Source organism: Branchiostoma belcheri, unplaced genomic scaffold (assembly GCF_001625305.1).
Source record: "Branchiostoma belcheri isolate BF01 breed outbred unplaced genomic scaffold, Haploidv18h27 scaffold67, whole genome shotgun sequence".
In the NCBI taxonomy this organism is placed as follows: Eukaryota; Metazoa; Chordata; class Leptocardii; order Amphioxiformes; family Branchiostomatidae; genus Branchiostoma; species Branchiostoma belcheri.
This window is the reverse complement of record NW_017804320.1, coordinates 6,694-32,842: the sequence shown is the minus strand read 5'-3', so window position 1 is coordinate 32,842 and position 26,149 is coordinate 6,694. Positions and strand designations below refer to the sequence as shown.

The 26,149-nt window shown below is 43.0% G+C and overlaps 2 protein-coding genes across 4 annotated transcripts; one reads left to right on the top strand and one right to left on the bottom strand.

Annotated features, from left to right (window-relative positions):
* Positions 1-1,931: 1,931 nt before the first annotated feature.
* On the bottom strand, positions 1,932-7,694 carry LOC109483940 (ubiquitin-conjugating enzyme E2 Z-like). Its single transcript, XM_019787081.1, has 7 exons — positions 7,288-7,694; positions 6,233-6,305; positions 4,868-5,055; positions 4,124-4,235; positions 3,631-3,746; positions 2,827-2,917; positions 1,932-2,358 (listed from the first exon to the last, which is right to left on the bottom strand). The coding sequence occupies exons 1-7, from the start codon at positions 7,425-7,427 to the stop codon at positions 2,158-2,160; spliced, it is 921 nt and encodes a 306-aa protein (XP_019642640.1). The 5' UTR covers positions 7,428-7,694; the 3' UTR covers positions 1,932-2,157.
* A 539-nt stretch (positions 7,695-8,233) lies between these two features.
* Positions 8,234-10,966, top strand: LOC109483939 (CREB/ATF bZIP transcription factor-like). Of its 3 annotated transcripts, none has more exons than XM_019787079.1 (2): positions 8,234-8,357; positions 8,641-10,966. In XM_019787079.1, the coding sequence occupies exon 2, from the start codon at positions 8,730-8,732 to the stop codon at positions 9,522-9,524; it is 795 nt and encodes a 264-aa protein (XP_019642638.1). In that variant the 5' UTR covers positions 8,234-8,357; positions 8,641-8,729; the 3' UTR covers positions 9,525-10,966. The 3 variants fall into 3 exon arrangements, with proteins under 3 accessions (XP_019642638.1, XP_019642639.1, XP_019642637.1); XM_019787080.1 differs by having other exon boundaries at positions 8,237-8,357; positions 8,645-10,966; XM_019787078.1 differs by having other exon boundaries at positions 8,245-10,013; positions 10,613-10,966.
* The last annotated feature ends 15,183 nt before the right edge of the window (positions 10,967-26,149 follow it).

The following is a 26,149-nucleotide window of genomic DNA, read 5'->3' as shown; positions in this document are numbered from 1 at the left end:
ATACCTTGTTGACTCTTGCAATTGGTGAAATGGTTACACAGTTCTTACTGGAAAGTCATCTTCATCTTCTGTTACATATACTATAGCCTGGGTTAGTTGACATCCACTCCCACAGTCACTACCAACTGTGTGAGCAGACATAAACTAACCAGGATGGTACCCAGGAAGTTACATTCACAAGTTTCCCATCCCCAGAATGCATTGCAAAAACAGGGGTCTAAACCTCACTTGCATAGTACAGGAAGGCATCGGAATGATCCTGTTGATGTTAAACAGCTTGTTTTTCAGTGTGTTTTGAGGTGTTGGGGCATTTTATGCTCAACATTAATTAAATTACTATGGGTCGAATCTGACAACAAATAGAGAATGACGTTTTTGTGTTTTTGTGGTTTGTTACAGCATCACTATAATAATAGCATTACCACTATAACGTTACAAACCACATATTCAAAAAAAACTTCACTGACACTGACAAACAAGCTCAACAGGATCATTCGAATGCCTTCCTGTCCTATGCAAATGAGGTTTAGACCCCTGTTTTTGCAATGCATTCTGGGGATGGGAAACTCGTGAATGCTTGTTTTCAAACTTTTGTTCTGTTACCGTCTTCAGTTGCCAGATCCAAACAGTGTTTGAGCTCAGAAGAAACAGCTTCAACATTACATTGTATAAGCAATAAATAACATTGATACATAATTTTTATAAGATATAGACAACTGCCTATATGAAGGAGCGTTCATGGTGAAAGCTCATTGCTATAGTCTATCCCAGTTTCAAACAAATTACTCCTCATTGAAATAAAATTTACCATGATAATGTTGAATTAATATTAGGCCACACCAATTTAATTTGTTGGTTCTCGGATTTTTTCGGAAATACTATGAAACGACAGGGCGAAAAAATAAAAACAGGTCTAGGCATCCTATTATAGCCCCAAATGCTACGATAGGAGCCATAAAGTCAACGCAAAAGGCTGGGTTAATATCTAAACAATGAATTTTGAACTTTTAATCAAACCACTGCATTGATAGATGGAAAAACTGTAGGAACAAGGAAGAAAAGGACTTTCCTAAAATGTTGGGGGCAAAATATGAGCATTTCTGAGTTGATTCAGAATCAGAATCTTTTTTTTTGTCAAATCAGAAGAAAATGAAGAGGCAAATCCGAGAACCAACAAATTAAATTGGAGTGGCCTTTCAGTACATGTACACCAAGTAGTGATAGTGTAGTGTTTGGAGGCCCTGAACATGGTCAATTCTAAGCTTGTCTAGAGATCTTGGTACTGTACTTGATGTATTAACTGACTTATGATACACATAACGTTACATTGGTACCACAGTAGGACATAAAGCTACTGTGTGTCAAGTTTCAAGTTAAATCCACTCATCTTTTAAATCCAGAATCTTCAGTTTGCCCATGCCAACATTCACTGTTAATGTTACATAATTGCAAAATATAGTACAGTTGTAACTCTCCACTAGTACCCTACGGGCTTATAAGTTCTATATGACATGAGGGAATTGCCTGCGAAAAAAAAAACATAAATGGGGGATCAAAATGGTTTGAAGTCCCTCAAACAATACAGGACTTGACAAGTATACTTTTCTGACCAATTCTGACTAAGGCCACAGCAAGTAATTTTTATAGATGACATCAGCGTGCGCATTAACTTTTAACTGATTTTGGGGGGGGGGGGAAGAAATTTTGTTGCCTTCTGACAGTGGTCAACATGCCAAAAAATGGGCAAAGATATCTGTTGCCATGCCAGAAGTGGATGGCAGATAACTATGAAGAGAAGAGACAAGAAAAGGCTCTGATTTAATGTTTTGTTTCTTACTTTGATGCAGTGATATGTGATGCTGGCTGTGCATATGTGATGTTCCCACTGAATCAAAACCATTTGTACAATGATTGAGTCAAAATTTTAAAATGTAGGCACCTTGTTTTTTTGGCCCGCCTTGTTTTTTTTCGCCTGCTCGCATTAGATTTGGAGTCTGGGGAGGATGTCATCTATAAAATTTACTTTCTGTGGCCTTAGGCCTACTTGTATAGAGTAATAGTATTCACTCTCCTAATAAAGAGTGACTCTTAACACTTTAAATAGGGATGAACTAAATGCTAATATATATGATTCTTTTTCTTTGTTAAGATAATAATCTACCCACTACTGCTGGTGCCCGGACTGAGATTCTGATTTTCCTGAGCTTCGGACACCTCCTGAGAGTCCAGGTCACTGTTGTCACTGTCTAGGTCAGAGGTCATGTCCTCTGACCCTTCACCTATTCTTCTCCTGATGACCTCCAGTCTTTCTAGGAGCTGGGAGTACTGGAAAATACCTCTCTTTTCTCCAAAGGGATCCTGAAAAACAATCAAACCATTATTCTAGGGGAGCCCGCATGCCCTTTTCCGTAGAGCATAATCGCCTGTTTTAATGCTACATAGAGCGTAGACAGACCGCTCTAATTCAACGTAGAGCGTAACTGACGCATTTTACATAGAGCATATTCGCCGTTTTAATGTACGTTATGTGTTGTAGCCACTTGGAATTTTATCGTAAAAGCATAATCGAGAGGTTTCTGAATTCAGCGTCAGGAACCACTACCCCCCCCCACCCCATTCAGGCCCCCTTTTAGCGTATGTGCCCAAACCCAATTTCCCACAGAAATGCTCTCAAGTTCATGTTTAACAGATTCATGAAATACACTGAATAAAGGCTGCATAAAACAACGGAAAGTTGACTTTTTCTTCGCATTTTGGATTGAAGCTTTTACCAGGGTCTGTCGGGAAATCAAAAACACAACATTTTGTTTCCTAGGCCTCACCAACCTGCATGTTGGAGCCGTCCAGATGGAGTCTGTCCCTGCAGGTGGAGGTGTAGTAGTCATAAAACTCCGGGAAAGACTTTTCCATCACTCCTCTGGAAAACAGCATCAAAACTACAGTTAGTTTTGAAGTAAATTCCAAATCTCATACAAAATGTTAAATGCATTTGAAAGTGTGAAAAATGTAACTGTGCTGACAAACATATCTGATTTTTAAAAATCGTAACACAACTCAAAAGACGCTACATGAGCCACACTTCATGGTACTAGTAACACTGAGTTGTATCCACCAGTCCTACATAGCCACCGCATGGGCATAGAACAGCCACTAAAAACCCTTACTGGTACTCCTGAATTAACAGGAACTACCATGGACATTTGTTGTAGAAAAATTTGGGTATACCAGGCCTCGAATTAACTTTTCTTCCTATTGTCCCAGCACTGCCCAAAAATAAATCTCAATTGTCCCAAAGTGAGGATGAACTGTCCCAATCTGATTTTTGGGAAGTATTGTGTCAACTTGAAGTCAACTTTAGTTCACTCCCAGTCGCACTATAATTGCAAAGTAGACAGGAAATTCGGGGGACTTTTCTGGATCCAAAAGCCGGGAAGTGTGCCTGATAGACAAAAGAAGAGCTGACATTTTGATTTTGATTATTTTTCGATTGTCCCAAAAATGTCCCAAAGTGTCTTTTTAGTTGTCCCAGCCTAAATTTTACCACCATCGGACCACCTTTAATTTTGAGCCCTAGTTATACACCAATGGGCTCCGTTAACTTTGAAAAGTTTGATAGAATCTGAAGCAGACCTGAGCTGATCGGGAAGATGACAGCATCGTCCCTCAGTCATCCCGCACACTGCTACTCTGATGGTCTCATGTCTGATGCACTCATTATACCTCTGGGCATCTCCTACATTTCTCTCCTGTAAGTGTAAAAAGAATTCTCAGTTTGGTTATGTTGGAAAAACTTCTCAATTTGAAGCCTTATACATTATTTTCGACTCACAGCTAAATGCCACTGGTTTGTACAGACCTGTTCAAAGCCTGGCTCGTTGTGGTCAGCTTTGTACAGACCTGTTCAAAGCCTGGCTCATTGTGGTAAGGTTTGTACAGACCTGTTCAAAGCCTGGCTCATTGTGGTAAGGTTTGTACAGACCTGTTCAAAGCCTGGCTCGTTGTGGTAAGGTTTGTACAGACCTGTTCAAAGCCTGGCTCATTGTGGTAAGGTTTGTACAGACCTGTTCAAAGCCTGGCTCAGTTTGTACAGACCTGTTCAAAGCCTGGTTCATTTTGTACAGACCTGTTCAAAGCCTGGCTCGTTGTGGTAAGGTTTCTCATTCATCAGAGACTGGATGGAGATAAGAACACTGGAGAGGGACTGGGCAGGGCTCCAGGCTGGACCAGTCCATGTACTGAAAACAATAATCAAACTTTAGGCAAACTCAGGAGAAATGAAAAGATATGCTAGGAGAACACTGGCAAACAAACTGGCCACAGTCCATTATATTCTAGATTACGTTTTAGATACATAATACAACCTATTCCTTGGTCAAACCACGAATTGGTATGCTATCATTGGTTCAACTTGAATGGCTAATTGTGACGGAAAGTCAAGCTCAGCCTATTGTTTGAACTGCACATTCAACAGTGTACAAAATACTTTTTTGAACCAGGTTGCCCAGTGGGCAGCCTACGGCAAAAACTAGGTTGCCCCTCAGAATTTTAGGTTGCCCCACCTATAAGTTACTACTTTCCTCAAATTAAGTAATATTACATACATAAGCCTTTGACAATATTTCTAACAGCCTTTAGTTAACTGTTACTAGTAATAGCCATTAATACCTAAAATTAAAAAGCATCTGCTGGATACAGTGATGCAAGCCAAGTGGGCATGATTTCTTTTGGGGGGGGGGGCATTCTTAAAATTCAGGTAACACACTGGGCTACCTAGGTTCAAAAAGAGGTTGCCCCAAGTAAAATTTGGTTGCAACTGGGCAACCAGGTACAGTATTTTGCACGCTGATTCAACAACATGACGTCTCACCCGAGGATACTGAGACAGACTTTCCCGTTCTTGTAGAGGTTGGGGTTGAAGCGTACTTGTTCCCCGTCTGTGGTCATCAGCTTGACCCTGGGGGGTCGGATGGGGTAATCTGGTGGAAACCGGATCAGGAAATGGAAGAAACCACCCTCATAGGGGGTGTCAAAGGGACCGGTGATCAGTGCATGGATCTGTAAGGTAATGTTTGCACTGGTTAATTGTCTATTTAAACCTTCTCATTGCCACATACCAACACAAACTTGATGGATGGACCTGTTGCAGAAATACCGGTAAGGCCACACCGACTTAATTTTATGGATGACATCCCCGCGCGCATTGATTTTCACCTGTTCTTAAAAAAAAAAAAAAAGATCACGTCCTCCGAGGCTCTAAGATATCAATCTAGACCTGGGTTGTCCATGGTAGTTAGCGACAATACGGAGCCGGTTGTAACTCTAGAGGACGGGCTACCGAACCTTCACAACTCAAGAACTCAGTACATACGTACAGTGCCGATTCATCAATTCCACAAAAGCCAGCATGTCCTAGTTTGTCGTATACTTCACTATGTACTGCCGCAAATTCACAATACCAATTTATGTATTCCTGTGGTTTAGTACCATTTTTATTTTTGGCCAGAATTTTTTTTATTCGCCCGCACGCACTAGTTTGGGGGTCTTCAGAGGATGTCATCCATAAAATTAAATCGGTGTAGCCTAAGGTTAAACATAACTTAGGCTGTCTAGTAATGTACTTAATGTTGTTTTTTGTTTCGACAATCAATTTTGCAAATTGCTGTAACTGGGAACAAGCTATAGTCTACTACAACTTTCAAAACACTACGTCTTGTAATATGTTTCTACATTCATTTTTTCTTGCATACAAGAAAAATTAAAAGTACATTTGTACATGCTAGTTGTGTGATTTGTGAAACTGATAGCTGTACAATACATGTATTTATATATACTTTACCTCATAAGTAAACCAAAACACAAAAGTTATTTGTAATTTCTTCTAAAAATTTTGTTTTTATTTAGGAGGTATTGTTGTATTCCAAACCTCATACAACTACATGTATAACCTCCGTAGCAGGCTTATAGAACTGGGGGTTTGGTGGTCTTCGGCTGTTTTCTGATTAGCCCAGTTCTAAAAACGGGGGTAATTCAACCAGGCCGGCTATGTTGTCTATATGCAATCAGAAAATAGCACATAAATGATCCCAAAGACCCTGAAGACCCCCCAAACCCCGTTTTTGACATGCTATGGAGGCTATACATGTATGGGTATTTGGCCAAGTGTTGTTGTGTTGTGGAATGGACAAAATACACAAAATGAACTGTCACTCAGGCTCATTGCCGAAACACTTACCTTTGTGACATCTTCTGAGTCAGGTACAACAAACATACCAGGTGGAGGTTCTTTATAGATGCTCATGATGTCCCTAGAGTTATAAAACAGCACAGATATTATTACAGGACTGATTTTTTTGTTATTGTCCAAACAGTACCCGTGCAGTCACAGCCTTTACGGCTGAATTGATGCAGGATATCACATAATAATCAATATAAAGCACAACAATTACACCAATCAAATAATACACATGATACACATATTTTGTTCCACAATTTTTTTTTTTGGAACTGTCACAAGGGTCTGTGCGGCTGCCATTCGGCACCACAAGGTGACCTCAATATGACTTTCCCCAACGGAAGTGAGGTACCCATTCACACCTGGGTGGAGTGAAGAATTCATGTAAAGTGCCTTTCCCAAGGGCACAACGTCGGGGCACATGTCCAGGGTACAGCTCAGACTCGAACCCGGGTCTCCCCGCTTCATAGTCATAGCTCTAACCACTACACCACCCGACCCCACACAAAATACAGTACGTTTACAGTAGTACAGTGATTACATTTGTGGGCTCTTAATACACTACTTAAGTTGGAATATGGAGGCAAAGTACTGTATTTTGAAAGTTGGTTAACTTAGAGCCCCAACAAAAATTTCATTACTAGTGTAACATTACAGTGTAACTGCCATTCAAATGAGCTTTATCTAAATTCTAATGTTTCTGGGTGTAGCTAAATTACAGTACTCTACTAGAAATTTTCCTTATACATACTACTAGTATTTAGTCGTATTGATAGTAAAACGCCAGAATAAAAACACAATTTTGTAGGGAAACAAATGACATGTTACTAAATGTCTGATGTTATGTTACATTTGACCTAACGTTATTCGATCATTTCTATCATGCAACTGACTCTTCCTTAAAAGGATTAAAATAATACCTGGTATCACAAATTACCTAGAGTTGCTTTCATAATCTAGCATGTTATCATACTCCGTGAAGAGCATTTTCTATACAAATTATGGTATCAAAATCTTCCACCCCGACATCTGCTTGGAGATGAGGTTTGACTCGCCTTTTTATTCTGAGGACGCACTGCTGTGTCGGTCGCTCTTTCTCCCAGTCTTTGCTGAAGCACGGGTCCCAGTGGTTACCACTGACGGGAGAGGGAAAGACTTCGGCAACGGAAGGCGTCTCCATGTCCGAAGACGACATTTTTGAGAGCAATATTTTTGTCTTATTCTTTCACACGAAACTCCGCACTGCTACTTCCGTATCCTGACCCCCTGAAATTAGGGTCATGGCGCATGCCAACTAAAGTTTACCAAAATTTCCTTCATTCTATAATGATCAGAAAGATTGAAATTGATGTATGGCACACAGGAGACAAAAAAAAGTAGTCTAGTAATATTTTTGCCTTTAGCTAATTCTTGTCCATTCTCTTGTCTTTATTTTCCCGAAATGGGAAATGACAACAGCCAAATGTGGGGGTATAGTAACACAACTATTTTTTCAAAAACAAATATTACAATACCTACTATCTATCAACTGTTAAAAATGTATAGTCTACCATAGTTTATGATGAATAAGCACCTTTTATTATGTTAATAAAAAAGCACAGATAGAAAATAATGATCACTTTTTTTGAGTACTCTCCCTTCAGAGTGAATGGTATGACCCAGCATGACCCAGCAAATGTGTAGACGCATCACAATCTCATATTTTGTCTACAACCACAACTCTACTTTCTGACAGTAAAATCTATTTAAAAGTGTAGGTATCTAATGATATAATGAGTGCTAATAGAAAACGTCATAAATGCTTAGAGAATCTTGTTTCATTTTGTTGAAATAATTTCATTGACCTAGGAATTATTTCTTGCTTTGGCGGATGTCTGAAATAGTGTCTGTAAACCGGTGAAACAACGTCGGTCCGACGTTTCGCGGGCGTGCTGAACACGTCATAAGCTATTTTTAATCAACCAATGAAAAACGCGGATATTGACCACATGACTAATATTGACCAATCAGCAATAGTCAAGTGACGAGAGTCGCCATCTTTGCCTAGATACGTCGCAGTGTCGTTTGAAAGAGAAAAGTGTGGGTCTATCCTGAGCGGTTTATCTGAGCTTTTCTGGACTTTCTGGTAGGTTTTTGCTGGTTAATGCCCTGAAGGTAGTTTCAATATTTTATCCTGGACGTCTTGAATGCATGTTGGTTCATTCTAACTGTTAAAATTGTCCAAATTTGACCTCCGAAACCAGGATTGTTTGGCACGATAATTCAGGGCAAGGAAAAGTCTTTGTCCAGACACTCCACTCTGACTGAATAACCGCCATCCGTAGACCCACTGAGTTCCTAACCTTGTGTTCTGTGTCTGTCCGTCACAATGGCTGATTTATTCGACGACAATTTTCTACCCTTGCTAGACAGCCTGGATTCATTCGACTCTTTCGGCCTCGGGCTGGAGGGCGAGCAGAACTTCGCCACGTCGCCGTCTCACGAGTCGGACCGCAGCATGGCAAGTCCCGCCAGTAGCACAGAAGACTACGCCAGTGACGCCGCAGACCAGCTCTTTGCCGAGCTACAATCGTCAGACTTCAACTTCGACAACCTACATCTCACCAAGGCAGACCAGGACGAGGAGGAAGAAGCGATTCGCGGTCTCTTTGGGGGTGAGGAAAGGAGGGTGGAAAACGTGAATATGTCGCAGAGTAACGACAACGGTAAGAAGACTCACATGGTACTCAAAGTAAAGTTGCCAGTGCTACCGCCTAAAACCATCGAACAACTCACAAAACGGCCAACAACAGCGACAACACCCGCGCCAACCCCAACCGCGCCAACACAGGCGCGCCAGGAACCAGAGGATTCGAACCAGAAGAAGAGAAACGCTGAGTCTGCGCGTCAGAACAGACTGAAGAAGAAGCTCTACCTCCAAGATCTTGAGGGGAGAGTCGACAATCTCCAGAAGGAAAACACCTCCCTGAAGAAGGAAAAGAATAAGATGGAGACAACCATCGCATCCTTGGAGGAGGAGCTGGAGTACCTCAAAAGTGTGCTGGCCAATCAGAGCACGCTTTCCAACCTGTTGAAGAACATTGATGCTACTGAAGGCGTGTCTCTCAGCACCTCCTTTCCCTCCAACCGCAAGAGAAAAGCTGGAGAGAAGGACCACGACTACTCGAAAGGGAAGAAGAGGAGGCACACAGACAACAGCGGCGGGGTTTGCCTTCACGTGAACAAGGACCAAGTTTCTCTGGAGTTCTGCAGCAAGTGCGCACACATGGCCATCGGGGGAGAGCGCCAGTGACTGAACCCTGGGTTGTCATGATGGTAACAGTGTGGTACAAAACGGTTGAAAACGGTAACAACTGTGTCGTTCCCAAAGGAAACTGCTGGATATCTGTGGACATGCGGTCGCAGAAACAACATTGAACATGGCATGTCAAAATAACAGCTTGAAACATGGCAAATAGCAGAACTGAACACCTGGAAGACTTGTGGCAATGTAAAATAACCATCTGAGTGACTTATATTGTAGCCAGTAAAAAGTTAGCATGGAAAAGGTTGAAACCTGTAAATCCACTAGATGAGCACATTGTGTATCAGATTGAGGGACCAGTTCAAAATGCATGGTTTTCCAGCAATAGTACTTACTGTACATTTGTATTTTGTCTGGTTTTACGCTTTATGCTCTATTCCCTTGTAGCAATGGTGTTCCAGATGCGAGCAGTTGTTCCAGCGTCCAGTCTACTTCCACGGGCACTACTTTGTCAATTTCAGCCCACCAGATTACTTGGTAAGGAGGTATTAGCTTCTTACACGCTTCACACATTTCCATAACCATTCATTTATACACTTAGATTACAAGTTTGCTTTGTGCATTCAAGTTCAAGCAAGACATTTTTTTCTGGTTTTGCAATGCGGTAATACTAGATGCATTATTTCCTGAGGTTTTGAAAATGTGTGAATTGTGTTAACGTAGAATATACTGAAACCAGGAAACTTGCAAAATTGTGCCCATAACCAGTAAGGTCAGACATTGTATATACCAGACATTGTACATACCAGAAGTGCTGTGGCACTGCTATATGCTTTTGAGTCATTTTTGTTATTCAGAAATGGTGTAAGATACAGGAAAAAAAAAGTTGCTGTACATAATGCTTTACTTTAGAAGTAATACTGGTAGTTACCTTGATAGCTCATTGCTGAAAACTGGTAAGGCCTGAGATAGAGAAAAGAAAATTTTCTATACCTTATTAAAATCTTTTTCCCCACATGAAATACCAGTTCTACAGGAGTAGTCTGAATGGTCTATTACCAGTTCTCAGCAACCTACTTTGTACCCACTCAGAGATTTAAAAGTGTACCTCTTTTCTTTCCAAATGGTGCGTGAAGGCGCACACACATTCTACTTGGAGAGACATGTGGAGCAGTAATGGACATACAGATCCCAAATGGTTAAAATTAAGCGTAGGTATCGGTATCAAAGGTATCCATGTGAACTTCAACCTCCTTTGTTCTTGTGGATTGTAGAGGTTTCTCTTGTATATTTTTAGTAGTCTTTTTAAACTTGCATTTTGTGAGCCAAGCCCTTGTATCTAAGGGTTTGACATCTAAAACTGAAGAAAATACTAATATTGTGTGATCCAAGAAAGAAAAAAAAGATAGCTTAAGAGTTTTGTTTGTAATAATACCTTGTTTGTTTCACTATTAAAAGACGATTTATATGAAAATGAAGAGATCAGAGCGTTCCAGGATTGTCTTTCCCTCATTCATACATTTTAGAACTTGAGATTAACTTCTGTCTTGAGTATTTTCAGGTTTGGCAGAACTGCTTGCAGGGCTCGGGCTACTTGCACCTCCCACGCCCGAGAGTCTACGCCACTTGTTGAGTCTCGACAAGTGTGGCAGGCTAAGTATTCATAGGTATGTTGCTGTCATGGTCTGGTTTACTGGAATCCACTATGCCCAGATACAGGTCTCTAGTCCCCTAACTGGTTTAGTTCAGTTTAATTTCATCCACATTCATGGTTTGTATGACAATTTGACAAAAATGTTGATGAAAAAAGATGAAATGTTATGGTAAGCCATACATTTGTAAGAAGGTTCTGTTTCATTGGGTAAGATGGCAATTTCTGCAAGCACTTGAAGTTGAAAGCTAACTGAACTTGAAGTTCAGTTAATTCCAAACTGGCCAGTAGGATTGAATTATTCAGAAATTCTGAGCCAGTTTTATTCTAGGAGCAGGGCCAGCCTGGTTAATTAAGTTATCAGTTGAATGGCCCATAGGGGGATCAGTTGTAATAATATGTGAAATGTGATGAAAGAGGACCCTATGTCAATATATTTATCTTTCACTTGTGTCTCTGTAAGGGAAAATAAGTTTACTGTTTTACTGCATTATCATTTCAAAGTTATAAAAAAGTTGTCAATTTACAATAATCACTCCCAAATTGTAATTTTAAATCAGTATGGCCCATTGCAATACAGGTCATGATGTATACAAACAAAAGGTGTGAAGACTGTTCCCATGATCATGTGACGATTCCAGATAACCGGTGATAGCAACATACTTATGCAAGCTAGGGGATGCAGAGGTAAACACAGCACAGGCAATTCTTTAAGGCCACTCAATTTGATTTATTGGTCGTTCATTTTTGTAGATCAAAGAAAGCTAACAACAGGTTGAAAAAAAGGACAAGGCATACTAGTCACAGTGTACTAGTAGCCCCAAATTCTATAGTAGGAGCCACAGTCAACATATTTGTCCTAGGTAGTGCTGCGTACCGGTTCACTGGACTTGGATCGGGACTTGTAAGAATGGTTAGGTTCAAGTCCAAAAGAAACCTAAAAGTCAAGAACCGAGTCCGGACTTATTACCATAAAAGACCATTTCACATACGGACATACCCCTTTTCTTTCCAAAACACCTAAAACCTTCCATAGATTGCAAAAACTTTGCTGCAAAATTTAGAAAACATGGGCATTGTCAAGTGTCGACTCCATGTTATGTGGCCAAAATTTCACCCAGACAACATTGCAAGGTTGCCAACATGCAATTTTGTATATGCCATGGGTTTAGGTCTGGACTTAAGTCCGGAACTAAACCTAAACCTCTGGACTTGAGTCCGGACCTGAACCTAAATGTGGGTTTAGGTATGCAGCACTAGCTAGGTTTATAATGTTTTAATGGTTTCCAAATATGAGCATTTAGGAGTTAATTCATAACCTGACTAGTGCATGTACATGGTTCTGTTGTTTGTTTTTGCCAAATGGGAGAAAAAAATTAAGTGGGCAAATTTGAGAACCAAGAAATCATATTGATGCCTCATCAGTGAACCCAATCTCATACATGACACTGGAATAGTAGTGAAGATTTGGCCACTCAGGTAGCAGAAAGTAAGATCTATTACCTTAGGACCTACTTCATTAGAAACACAAGGCCACAGCAAGTAAATTTTTATGGATGACATCACAGACTGATGCAAGCCGGGGAAAAGAAAGGCGAGTCAAAAAAAGCAAGGTTCCCACATTTTCAAATTTTGACTCCATCATTATACAAATGGTTTTGATTAAGTGGGAACATCACATATACATGGCCAGCATCACATATCACAGCATCAAAGTAAGAAACAAAACATTAAATCAGAGCCTTTTCTTGTCTCCTCTCTTTATAGTTATCAGCCATCCACCTTCCGGCATGGCAACAGACATCTTTGCCCATTTTTGGCATGTTGACCACTGTCAGAGGGAACAAAAATTTTTTCCAAAATCAGGCGAAAATTAGTGTGCGCATTGATGTCATCTATAAAAATTACTTGCTGTGGCCTAACTTGGTAACATTTTATTTACCTGTAGGGCGCTATCTAAAGGTATCCAAGAAGACACTAGCCCTCACACAGTTCTTGAAATGAGATGATTTTATTTTGAGAGTTCAGGCAGATAGGCAAATATTTCTGACAGGCTACCACAGAACTGGTTCTGAAAAATAGTTCAGTACAGTACAGTAGTATCCCTACATGCAGACAATCATTAGACAACACTGGAGAAGGTAGTCAGTATGTCCAAATTGTTAATTCAGAACTTTAGAATATATAGTTGTCAAATTATGCATGTGATTTGACAGCATGCCTTTCAGGTATCTGTTCATCATATAGACATGTAGTTGAGGACATCAAAATCCAGTCGGTGAGGTATTTTCATTTTGTGCAAAGTATTACCTGTAATTTTATATTTTGGCTTGCTCTTCAAGGGCTCACTGCACACGATTACTTAGGAAAAGTGTATTAATTTTACAGCTTACAATACAAGACCCCTACTCATCAATATTACTAGTGAATTGGAACCCTGGTATGCTGATTTTGCAAAGACACCATCTATATCTACTATGCCAGGATTTTCTTGGAATGATTGAGACGGTGGTCCATCCCCGGTTCTAAATAAAAGTAATGTCAGAAAGTTTGCCAGTTGTGTGGTTTGTGACTGGCCACTGCTACTAGTGCTAGCATGCTAAGGGTTACTCCTTAGACATCAGTGATAGGACATTTTTAGTTAAAGCTTGGATAAAAGGAAAATCAAGGCCTAGATTAGTTGTTTTAGATGACAAAATGTCATCACCCTATAGAAACACACCTACCCCAGATGACGAACTACACCCACATACAAAAACATATCCCTCGTGCTGAACACCATCCTCAAACGAATAATCTTGTCACGCCTCACGGTGCTGAACACCATCCACAAACAGGTAAACACCTGTTCCTGGAGCTGAACACCATATGCACACGTATAAACGCTTGTCACGCTCCTGTACGTCAGACACCCCGTACACACCTATCCTTGGAGCTGAACACCATCCACACAGGTATTAATACACCTGGTGCTGAACACCATCCACACAGGTTAACTAGCCTGTCCCTGGTGCTGAACACCATCCACACAGGTTAACTCACCCGTCCCTGGTGCTGAACACCATCCACACAGGTTAACTCGCCTGTCCCTGGTGCTGAACACCATCCACACAGGTTAACTCACCTGACCCTGGTGCTGAACACCATCCACACAGGTTAACTCGCCTGTCCCTGGTGCTGAACACCATCCACACAGGTTAACTCACCTGTCCCTGGTGCTGAACACCATCCACACAGGTTAACTCACCTGACCCTGGTGCTGAACACCATCCACACAGGTTAACTCACCTGTCCCTGGTGCTGAACACCATCCACACAGGTTAACCGTGACATGCCTGCGTTCCATATTGACCTGAACTTTCTCTGCTAACAAGCAAGCATACCTTTCATTGGCACTGAACACAATCTGCATACAAGCAATCATACCTGTCCTTGGTACTGAACACAATCCACACACTGGAACAGAACACAATCTACACACAGACAAGCATACCTGTCCTTGGTACTGAACACAATCCACACTGGAACAGAGCACAATCTACACACAAACCAGCATACCTGTCCTTGGTACTGAACCAGAGGTACTGAACACAATCTACACACTGGAACAGAACACAATCTACACACACACAAACAAGCATACCTGTCCTTAGTGTTGAACATGACACTGACAACAAATGAGACAACATTTTCCCGACAAGACTGTTTTATTATTCGTAGAAACGGATGCTGCATGGAATCACATTGTAGGCCTATACAGGGCCTGTCCATACAAGATGTAAAAACGTGCCAGCTTTTGTTTCGCATGAAAATGGGTTGTAACTAAGATCATGAGTACGTTCCATTTTGGTGATAAAAAAAGTTTAAATGTGTATGAAGCTATTGGCTTCGAAATCCACGATTCCGAGCAGATACAGCACTTTGGTGATATGGCGGGGTATAATTTCATCAGCAGCAGTATATCAGAACTCAGATGAGCATAGCTTGGATCAAAGTATATAGGGCCCTTTCACGGTACAATGTGTCGCAAGTAGACGTGTCCCACAGAGCCAGCGATCAGCACACCAACTGCGGCCAGCACGATGATGGCTTTGCTCCGTTTGATACGTTTCAGCCCGCTGCGGTGCTTTCTCTTGTAGCTCTTCATAATGTCTGTCAGTACGGCATCTAAGTACAGATTCAAGTCTGTGGAGTTGTTTGTGTGCAGATTGTCCATAGCGGTGGCCCCCTTGCTGGCGACGTCGCCGCTGGGTTTCTTGTCAAGTGAGAAGTTCGGCTTGGGCTCCAGATGAGTCGTGTTAGCGGAGAAGCTGTCATCTGTCGCCGGGAAGGTTTCAGAGTTGTGGCGGGGGATTTTGGAAACGCGGTGGCGTACTCGGACGTTGTTGCAGTGGTTTCCTCCGGTTGTGTAGCCCCAGTCGTGGGTCACTTCTTCTCCCTCTTCGTCACCAACATGTGGTGGGACAGTTGGGACCTCAGTGGTACTGTTGGCGCCATCCGTGTGGTTCTGCTCGACACGGAACCGCTTCCAGCCTTCAGAACGGAAAGTCTCCGTCTGGTTGTCAGGGACTCGAGCATTCTCTGCGTGGCCTGTCGGAGGAGTCATGTCCACGGGTACCTGGAAGTAAGTATAAAGCACTGTACAAAACCCCATCTTTAAGCACATCTTTAAGCATACGTAAAGGTAAAGGTGAGAGAAGAAACGGAACCTTTATGTATTGTTTGACGGATTTTGTGAAGTGTCGTAGACGGTCAATAGTGTATCAATAATAATAATAATACCTTGGAAACGCGGTGGCGAACTCGGACGTTGTTGCAGTGGTTTCCTCCGGTTATGTAGCCCCAGTCGTGGGCCACTTCTGCCTCCTCGTCACCAACTACATGTGGTGGGACGGTTGGGACCTCTTCAGCGGTACTGTTGGCGCCTTCAGTGTGGTTCTGCTCGACACGGAACCGCTTCCAGCCTTCAGAACGGAAAGTCTCCGTCTGGTTGTCAGGAACAGGGTCATTCTCTGCATGGCCTGCCGGAGGAGTCATTCCAAAGGGTACCTGCAATTGAGTATGAAGCACTGTAGAAAATCCCATCTGTAAGCACATCTTAAAACACACCTAACGGTACAGGTGAGAGAAGAAACGGCACCTTTATGTATTGTTTAACGGATTTTGATAAGTGTCGTAGAAGGTCAAGAGTGTATCAATGGTAATAATGATGATGATGATGATGATAATAATAATAATAATAATACCTTGGAAACGCGGTGGCGAACTCGGACGTTGTTGCAGTGGTTTCCTCCGGTTGTGTAGCCCCAGTCGTGGGTCACTTCTTCTCCATCTTCGTCACCAACATGTGGTGGGACAGTTGGGACCTCAGTGGTACTGTTGGCGCCATCCGTGTGGTTCTGCTCGACACGGAACCGCTTCCAGCCTTCAGAACGGAAAGTCTCCGTCTGGTTGTCAGGAACATGGTCATTCTCTGCATGGCCTTCCATGCCTGCAGGTACCTGTAATTGAGTATAAAATGTCAAAGAGTGTATGCCCTAAGTTTTATTACAAACAAAAGAAAGCAAAACACACATTAGGTTTTCCCTGCTGAGTTCTGTGCATGTTTTTAAAATATTGACTTGATGATACATGTAGTTATATTAAGGCGAAGAAAATATAGTTTACAGCATCTTAATTTTTTTACTGATAGATATTTGTTGTGTATTACTAACAGTATTGGTAGCTTGGTGGCACTGTCCCCTTCACGGAGTTACAATATTCTTTATTCATTTTATATGTGCCTTCGAAATTACTGTCACTCAAGCGTCCTCCTTCTTACCATAGCATCGGGGGTCAAATTGGAGGCCATGCCTTCGGGAAAGTTGTGAATTTCCGTGTCGTTTTCAACAAAGTCGTGCGTCTTCACCCGGACTCCACTCCATCCGCTGTGCGAGGAGAGACCTTCTGAATCTCCGCTTCCTGCTTGGTCGTCTCCCTTGCTCCCGTACGGGGGAATGTTGACGGCAGGCTTATCCTCACTAGTATTGGAGAGGGACTGTGTGGTCATAACCACACCAGCAATCTAAGGGAAAAAAGATTCATGGTCAGAATAAGGACCTACGCCTTGTGTGGCCTCGAAGCTTTTGACTCGGAAATAACTCTGAATCACTTGTAAACTTCTCTTGAGATGTCAAAAAGAATAAGGCAGATTATATTTAGTATAAGAAATACAACAAAAACCTAGACGTATCATGTTCGTCATTATATTGTTCACACATCTTACAGTAAACGTTGTTTAAAGCATGTCTAGCGATGCTGCCCCTACTGTACTTGAGTGGCAGCGAGTTCAACTCTACAGTAGTTCTAACTAGAGAAGAACGAGTTTTTGATCATCTAAATCCTTGAAAGAAGACCTGAGTGACTATTTCAAAGCTCTAGGAGAGAACTATTTCTTGTGTTGGAAAGAAGTTAAGTTTTAACTTTGAACATGTAAGTACCAATTAACACAGATGAACTTTCATGACCGAAATCATAAATTGTTTTGGTAGAAAACTTACCGAAGTCACAGCAACGAGTATCAACACGGTGATCGCGGCGGCTTTCAAGAAGCGCAGACGTCCACTCTTCTGGTCGGCATGGGTGTCTGAGGGAGGGCAGAGCGGGAAGGTTACCCGGCGGGACCGCGCCCGGGACCGCCGGTTCCTTCGCCGGCCACGTCGTCTCGACATATCGTCTCAAATATGAACTAAGGACAGGAGCAGCGAAAATGTGCGTCCTTCGCTCCGAACAGCCAGTGGTAACTGTAAACAGTTTACGTCGAACGCCGTTGCTAGTCTGGAACACCGGGAGTTTTTACGTTCTGGAACAACTTTTCGAACAGCGGATCGTTGTCCTCATTTGAACTTTAGTGTAACGCGTCACATTGTCCTTTTATTGTTGTCTGTTCTTAATAGTATGAAGACGGAACTCCAGACTTAGTACATTTAGTAATTCCAACCGTGCAGAAAATGTTAATTTTGTATTAGAGTGTACGATATACCTATACAGGGACATACATAATTATTTTTCTCGGTGCCCTAAATTTATATACACGACGTAAACAGGTACTGAAGCCTTGTATGTTCTATTCTTTGTTAGATAAATAGTGTAGCAGAACTTTAGGTTAGTTGTTTTGTTTCTCCGACGTTGGCTCTTATTAGTAATATAATTCTCACAAGCAAGCATGCATTTCATCGGCACTGAACACAATCTACACACAAGCAAGCATACCTGCCCTTGGTGCTGAACACAATCCACACCCTGGAACTGTTACTGAACACAATCTACACACAAGCAAGCATACCTACCCTTGGTGCTGAACACAATCCACACCCTGGAACTGTTACTGAACACAATCTACACACGAGCAAGCATACCTGTCCTTGGTGCTGAACACAATCCACACCCTGGAACTGTTACTGAACACAATCTACACACAAGCAAGCATACCTGTCCTTGGTGCTGAACATGACACTGACAACAAATGAGACAACATTTTTCCGTCAAGACTGTTTTCTAGCATGAGTTGTAACTAAGGTCAGCTGAAGGTTACATTCTATTTTATGCTTAGGTCACAATTCAAGAAAGGGCCCGCTCGGCGCGTGTTTGGCGTGTTTTTTGGCACTACCGAACGGGACCTGGACGGAGACCGGCGGGCTTCCCGACGGCTGCCGGCCTATTTTTGGCCCCGCGCGGTCGCCGAATCGATTTAACTCAGAGTTAAAAACACTTCGGGCCCCGTTCGGCGAAATACGCCGAAGCGACGCCGTAACCTCACTGCCCGGGACCCGTCGGGCGGCCGAACAGGCACCTGCCTAAGATTATGACGTCACATGTGCTGATCAATGCATCAGATGGTCAGGAAAAGGGGGTTATAGGGAGCATATATAAAGTCCTGCCTCAGACTACGTCGCACAGTTCACCACGTATGTGTTACATCGTGTACATGTGTGTGTTACACCTTGTATTTGTGTGTCAGAATGTCGAAGGGCAAGGGAAAACAGCCGGCACGGCTCTCTTGCCAACTTCATAAAACAGATCATAACAGGAATAGAATGTGTCTGACATTATCTCTTGTTACATCATATGCCTTCGTAATAAAATGGAATCAGAAGTTATTGGCATTTATTTCAGTCCAAATTTCAACAGAAGTAACGATATTCAGTGGTTTTATTGCTCAATAGCAAGGAGCTGCCACGGCACACTTCCTGCGTCACTGCTGAAGTACTTCCTGCGTCACTGTTGAAGTACTTTCGAAAGTAGGCCCTCGGTTACTTTTGCGACGCACCAGTTCTGCCTGCCTCTCTTCTTCAGCTACCAATGCCAGAAGACCTACATGTAGGTTGTCACCAATCTCAATCTCAGACGGGCTTGTAAGTTGTTTGCAGGTTGCACTGAACGCTGCATCGCCAACTTCAGTCTACTCTTTACTTGACGTGTACTCTTTACTTGAAGTGAACGGTAGCAGGCAGTGCAGCGCTTATATATGTACCTGCTCAAAAACACGAGAGGAGCCCGTCGGGATCCCGCCAGGAACCCGCCAGGGACCTGACAGCTGCCCGGCCGAACTGTAAGAGCCGGTCGGCACCCTACCACACGCCGCACGGGTCAAGACGGGCGACTGACCGGGCACCGGACGGGTCCCTGACAGAAACCGGCCGCAAAAGTTTATGAATATTAATGAGAGCCGCCGGCCGGAGCACAAGCAGGCCCCGACAGGGAGCCGCAAAGGAACATTTAATTGTGACCCTGACAGTACGGCGCACGCTCGGCGTCATGACGCCGGCCGGCGTCTACACCGAGGACATGCCGAACGGGCGCCGTTTCAAATGTGACCTAAGCATTAGGGATGAAATGAACAAAGTTGAAATGTGTATGAAGCTATTGCCTTCGAAATCCAAGTATGGAAGCAGATACAGTGCTTTAGTGATATGGCGGGGTATAATTTCATCAGCAGTATATCAGAACTCAGATGAGCATAGCTTGGATCAAAGTATATAGGGCCCTTTCACGGTACAATTTGTCGCAAGTAGACGTGTCCCACAGAGCCAGCGATCAGCACACCAACTGCGGCCAGCACGATGATGGCTTTGCTCCGTTTGATACGTTTCAGCCCGCTGCGGTGCTTTCTCATGTAGCTCTTCATAATGTCTGTCAGCACGGCATCCAAGTACAGATTCAAGTCTGTGGAGTTCTTTGCGTGCAGATTGTCCATAGCGGTGGCCCCCTTGCTGTCGACGCGCCGCTGGGTTTCTTGTCAAGTGAGAAGTTCGGCTTGGGCTCCAGATGAGTCGTGCTAGCGGAGGAGCTGTCGTCTGTCGCCGAGAAGGTTTCAGAGTTGTGGCGGAGGACTTTGGAAACGCGGTGGCGTACTCGGACGTTGTTGCAGTGGTTTCCTCCGGTTGTGTAGCCCCAGTCGTGGGTCACTTCTTCTCCCTCTTCGTCACCAACATGTGGTGGGACAGTTGGGACCTCAGTGGTACTGTTGGCGCCATCCGTGTGATTCTGCTCGACACGGAACCGCTTCCAGCCTTCAGAACGGAAAGTCTCCGTCTGGTTATCAGGAACTCGGACATTCTCTGCCTGGCCTGTCGGAGGAGTCATGCCAACGGGTACCTGGAAGTAAGTATAAAGCACTGTACAAAACCCCATCTTTAATTAAGCACATCTTTAAGCATACGTAAAGGTACAGGTGAGAGAAGAAACGGAAGCTTTATGTATTGTTTAACGGATTTTGTGAAGTGTCGTAGACGGTCAAGAGTGTATCAATAATAATAATAACAAATAAAATCTCACCTCCGGCCTTTTTATTGTGTATTCTTATATGTTGTTAGTTATGACTAGTTGATGGTATTAAATTTAATGTGTTAGATTTAGCGTTCCAGGTTGTGTTAACACAGGTCAACATTTTCATCTGCAGCTTATTGTACCCATGAACTTCTATTTAATCTGCGGCAAGGAACTCGTAATGAAACTCAGAATGACAACCGGAACCGTTAAATCAGACGTTAATACCACAAATATTTTGATCGAAAACATAGTGACTGGGTTCCAAAATGTCACATAAAGAAGCTTGCTGCTTATAGTACGTCAAATATACAAGGGTTCACAAGAAGTTGCAGTAATATAGGCACGTATGCAAAAGTTTGCATAATACTCATTTGCATATTTTTGACTCGCTACCTTACCAGACACCGTGCCCCCGTATTGACACTTCCGGGTTCGATCCAAGTAAAAAGAAAACACCATAAATCCGCAAAGAAATATATATTTTCACCAAAGGTTCTTTGAATTGTGCATATATTCACTGAATCCGGCTATGCAGACCTGGAAAACAGCGTTTTGGTGCATATTTCTAAACAAAGAATGTATCGATACCGGACACCCCTCTGTGCGAAAGGCCATGCAAGTGGACGAGACTTGTAATACTTAAAATACATCAAAGGTCAAATGTTGAAACCATTTTCACGCTCAAAGGGGTGTTTGGGGGCCACCAAAACGCACCATTTTCCCGCCCGAAAACACATATACAATAAAAACAAAAGAACGTGCATCATCTACAGCCCAATAGCAAAACATATACCGAGTCCCAAAAGAATCCGCCCACCCAAACGCGAGAAACGGATGCGAACGTGAAAATCTACATCTCCCACAAAACCCTTCCGCGGAAGGATATATCCTCCCCCGGAGGTAATAAACCTATACTTCATGCTGAACACAATCATTTAAATATACCAGTCCTTTGTGCTAAACACTATCCGTGCATTTAAGTACATCTGTCACTAAATGTAAATATGCCTGTCCTTGGTGTTGAACGCCATCCACACATTTAAAGACACATGTGCTTGGTGCTGAACACCGTCCACACATGCAAACATGCCTGTCCTTGGTGCTGAACACCGTCCACACATGCAAACATGCCTGTCCTTGGTGCTAAACACCATCCGCGCATTTAAGTACACCTGTCCTTGCTGCTGAACACCGTCCACACATGAAAACATGCCTGTCCTTGGTGCTGAACACCATCCACACATGTAAACATACCTGTCCTTGGTGCTGAACACCATCCACACACATGCAAACATGCCTGTCCTTGGTGCTGAACACCGTCCACACATGCAAACATGCCTGTCCTTGGTGCTGAACACCATCCACACATGTAAACATGCCTGTCCTTGGTGCTGAACACCATCCACACATGTAAACATACCTGTCCTTGGTGCTGAACACCATCCACACATGTAAACATACCTGTCCTTGGTGTTGAACACCGTCCACACATGCAAACATGCCTGTCCTTGGTGCTGAACACCGTCCACACATGTAAACATGCCTGTCCTTGGTGCTGAACACCATCCACACATGTAAACATGCCTGTCCTTGGTGCTCAACACCGTCCATTTAGAATTACAGCTAAACGCTATCTACCCAGACGGTGTAGTAGAAAATAGAAAAATGGCATAATAATTCCCTTACAATATTTCCCTAAGTGTACTGTCCAATAACAAGGAAAATGAGAGTCCAGAGAGATGGCAAGGAAAATGAGAGTCATATATAATCTGCGCTTTTTCACCTTCCCCCTATACTATAGGTGACGTCATTAACACATTCCACTCTTCTCGAAATAGTTCAGGTCATGTTTATATTTCATGTATTGTGGTTGGTCCAATTATAACCAACCGCTATGTCGCCCATGACCGCTATTTTCTACAAAACCGTCATTAAACCGTTTCCACAAAACGACAAGTTTTGCATAAAGTTTCTAACTGTGGTCAAGTACAAGAAGATGTGAATTTGTCAGAACTTAACCTGACCGAGGTTGACCTAACAAGGCTATTCGGTAGCCTCGGTAGAGGGTGATAGAACTGGGGGGTTTGGTGGTCTTCGGCTGTTTTCTGATTAGCCTAGTTCTAAAACGGGGGTATTCAACCAGACCGGCTATGTTGTCTATATGTAATCAGAAAACAGCACATAAAAGATCCCAAAGGCCACGAAGACCCCCCCCCCAACCCCCAGTTTCTCGCATGCTATGGAGGCTAGCTATTCGGTGCTGTTAGGAACGTCTTCTATGACGTCACAATAACTATGACGTCATAATGCCGTTTTCCAAGGATCCCGCCATTGTGGCAGGGCTCATGATGGAAATTCCCCGGCTCTGTGCAAGTTGCCCTCACCTTTGATGACTATGACGTCTGTACACTTGTTTAAACGGCTCGACTATTCGTGCAGCTGCCAAGGAGTTCGAAGCGTAAGCTGCTACGTGATTTCTCCAAGACCTTGGGCTATCTGACTCTCAGGTAAGGCCACACGGTCTTAATTTTATGGATGACATCCACGCGCGCATTGATTTTTGCCTGTTCTAAAAAAAAGGCCACGTCCTCAGAGGCTCTGGCCTGGCTCTAGGCCTGGGTAGTCCATAGTAGTTAGCGACAATGCAGAGCCGGTGGTAACTGTGGAGGACGGCACCCAGGCTGCAGAAGCTCCACGACTCAAGAACTAAGTATTTATATATTCCGCAAAAGGCCAGCATGTGCCGATTTGTCGTATACGTCGCTATGTACTGCCGCAAATTCACAATACCAGCTTTGTACTCCTGTGGTTCAGTAGAATTTTTATTTTTGGCCGGGATTTTTTTATTCGCTCGCGCCCACTAGTTTGGGGGTCTTCAGAGGATGTCATCCATAAGATTGAGACGGTGTGGCCTAAATGAAGTTTTTTTATTAAGTTTTGTGGGAACAGTAACATCACGCATAGAAGGTGGAGAAAAGCCGGGAGAATGTGAGTAAATTTTAATGTACGCTGTCCGTTAAAGATTGCCTTTCTTTGCTACATATACTGAAGATGAATAATTATAAGGAACTAGTCAGCAGTTAATGACAATGACAATGATATTATGGACTTACATAGCGACAGTAAACAAAAACCATAGACCTTTCGCTGCGTTCGAAAGAACAAGGATACAGACGTCTTCGAAAAAGAATATGATCTAATAATACGATTTTGACGATGGAAGAAAATACGATACGTAGAGGCAATAATGCAATGGGAAAATTCTACTTTTCGCTTAGTCCGGATTTTCACCATTGTTGACCCTATATTGTGTAAGTATGATTAACATAAGTATTAAACTAATTGTGAATNCAATGCAGAGCCGGTGGTAACTGTGGAGGACGGCACCCAGGCTGCAGAAGCTCCACGACTCAAGAACTAAGTATTTATATATTCCGCAAAAGGCCAGCATGTGCCGATTTGTCGTATACGTCGCTATGTACTGCCGCAAATTCACAATACCAGCTTTGTACTCCTGTGGTTCAGTAGAATTTTTATTTTTGGCCGGGATTTTTTTATTCGCTCGCGCCCACTAGTTTGGGGGTCTTCAGAGGATGTCATCCATAAAATTGAGACGGTGTGGCCTAAATGAAGTTTTGTTATTAAGTTTTGTTGGAACAGTAACATCACGCATAGTAGGTGGAGAAAAGCCGGGAGAATGTGGGTAAATTTTAATGTACGCTGTCCGTTAAAGATTGCCTTTCTTTGCTACATATACTGAAGATGAATAATTATAAGGAACTAGTCAGCAGTTATGACAATGACAATGATAATATGGACTTATATGGCGACAGTAAACAAAAACCATAGACCTTTCGCTGCGTTCGAAAGAACAAGGATACAGACGTCGTCGAAAAAGAATATGATCTAATAATACGATTTTGACGATGGAAGAAAATACGATACGTAGAGGCAATAATGCAATGGGAAAATTCTACTTTTCGCTTAGTCCGGATTTTCACCATTGTTGACCCTATATTGTGTTAGTATGATTAACATAAGTATTAAACTAATTGTGAATACAGTTTACCAAACCATATACTAGTACCAAACAGTGAGTGACATACACATCAGCTGTTCCAGAATACTACAGAGGTCAGTTGAGGTCATGGCTAAGATGCAATGTGTAAGAAAAGGTCCGTTGTGACGTTGTTTGATAATATTACCCTCAGGACGCATATAAAGCAGAAGAGCGCACAGCATGCATTGATCACGAAATGGACGATTTTGCTTTTTTGGCGACGTCTCAGGGAGGAGCCTAATGGTACAGTATTGTGCGCAGTTTGCAAGAATTACTTAGTATAGGAATGGTACAGGCATTTTGTCCACAGGCATGCGGAGTGTCCACAGGCATTTCTCTGACCCAAATCTATGCCCACATTCCTGGAACCCTGAAGACCTGTCTGCCCCGGATGGTCCTACTTTCTGTGACCCGGGGCTCGTTCACTATACACTCAGGGGAGGAGTGCACTGTATCTGTCTAGTACCAAATCCCGCGCGCTATGCCCTCTGTTCGGGTTAAGATATGGCTGGTAAAAGAGGGGGCCTTAGGCCGGGGCCCGAACAGAAGCAAAGCGGTATGCGCGGATGTCTTTTCAGGCCTACGCCAGCCTTTTGGGAATAACATTTTTCGCAGACCAGAGTACACACGGTCCAGAGATGTCCCTGGTCACTTCGTGTTAACCTTCGTGGATCTGTGGGTACTGCGCTTGCACTACCCTGGGGTCTCAGTCGAAAATGGACAAATAATCCTGCCGGAAACATTCGACCTCGGGACTGGCAATGGGCGTTTTATTGTTGCCAGCAATTCCAATGGTAAAAAACGTCATTATAGCCTCCCGCCCATCTTTTTTTTTTTAACAATCTCCTGTAATCTCAAACCTTCCATCGCGCAATGGTTCACCTTTCTTACCCTGCCTTGCTACACAGCAACTGGCATGTGTGGGTGATTGATATCTTCCCCCTCCCATAGTGCCTAGCGGCTCGGGATAGTACCAAATCCCGCGCGCTATGCCCTCTGTTCGGGTTAAGATATGGCTGGTAAAAGACGGGGCTCTACCCTAATACCCTTATTTACGCTCCTCAACATCATATTCTATACCCCAATACTCACCAATACTCACTCCACTCCTCACAATACTTACTCTTCTTCCTACCCCTTCTCAACTCTTTC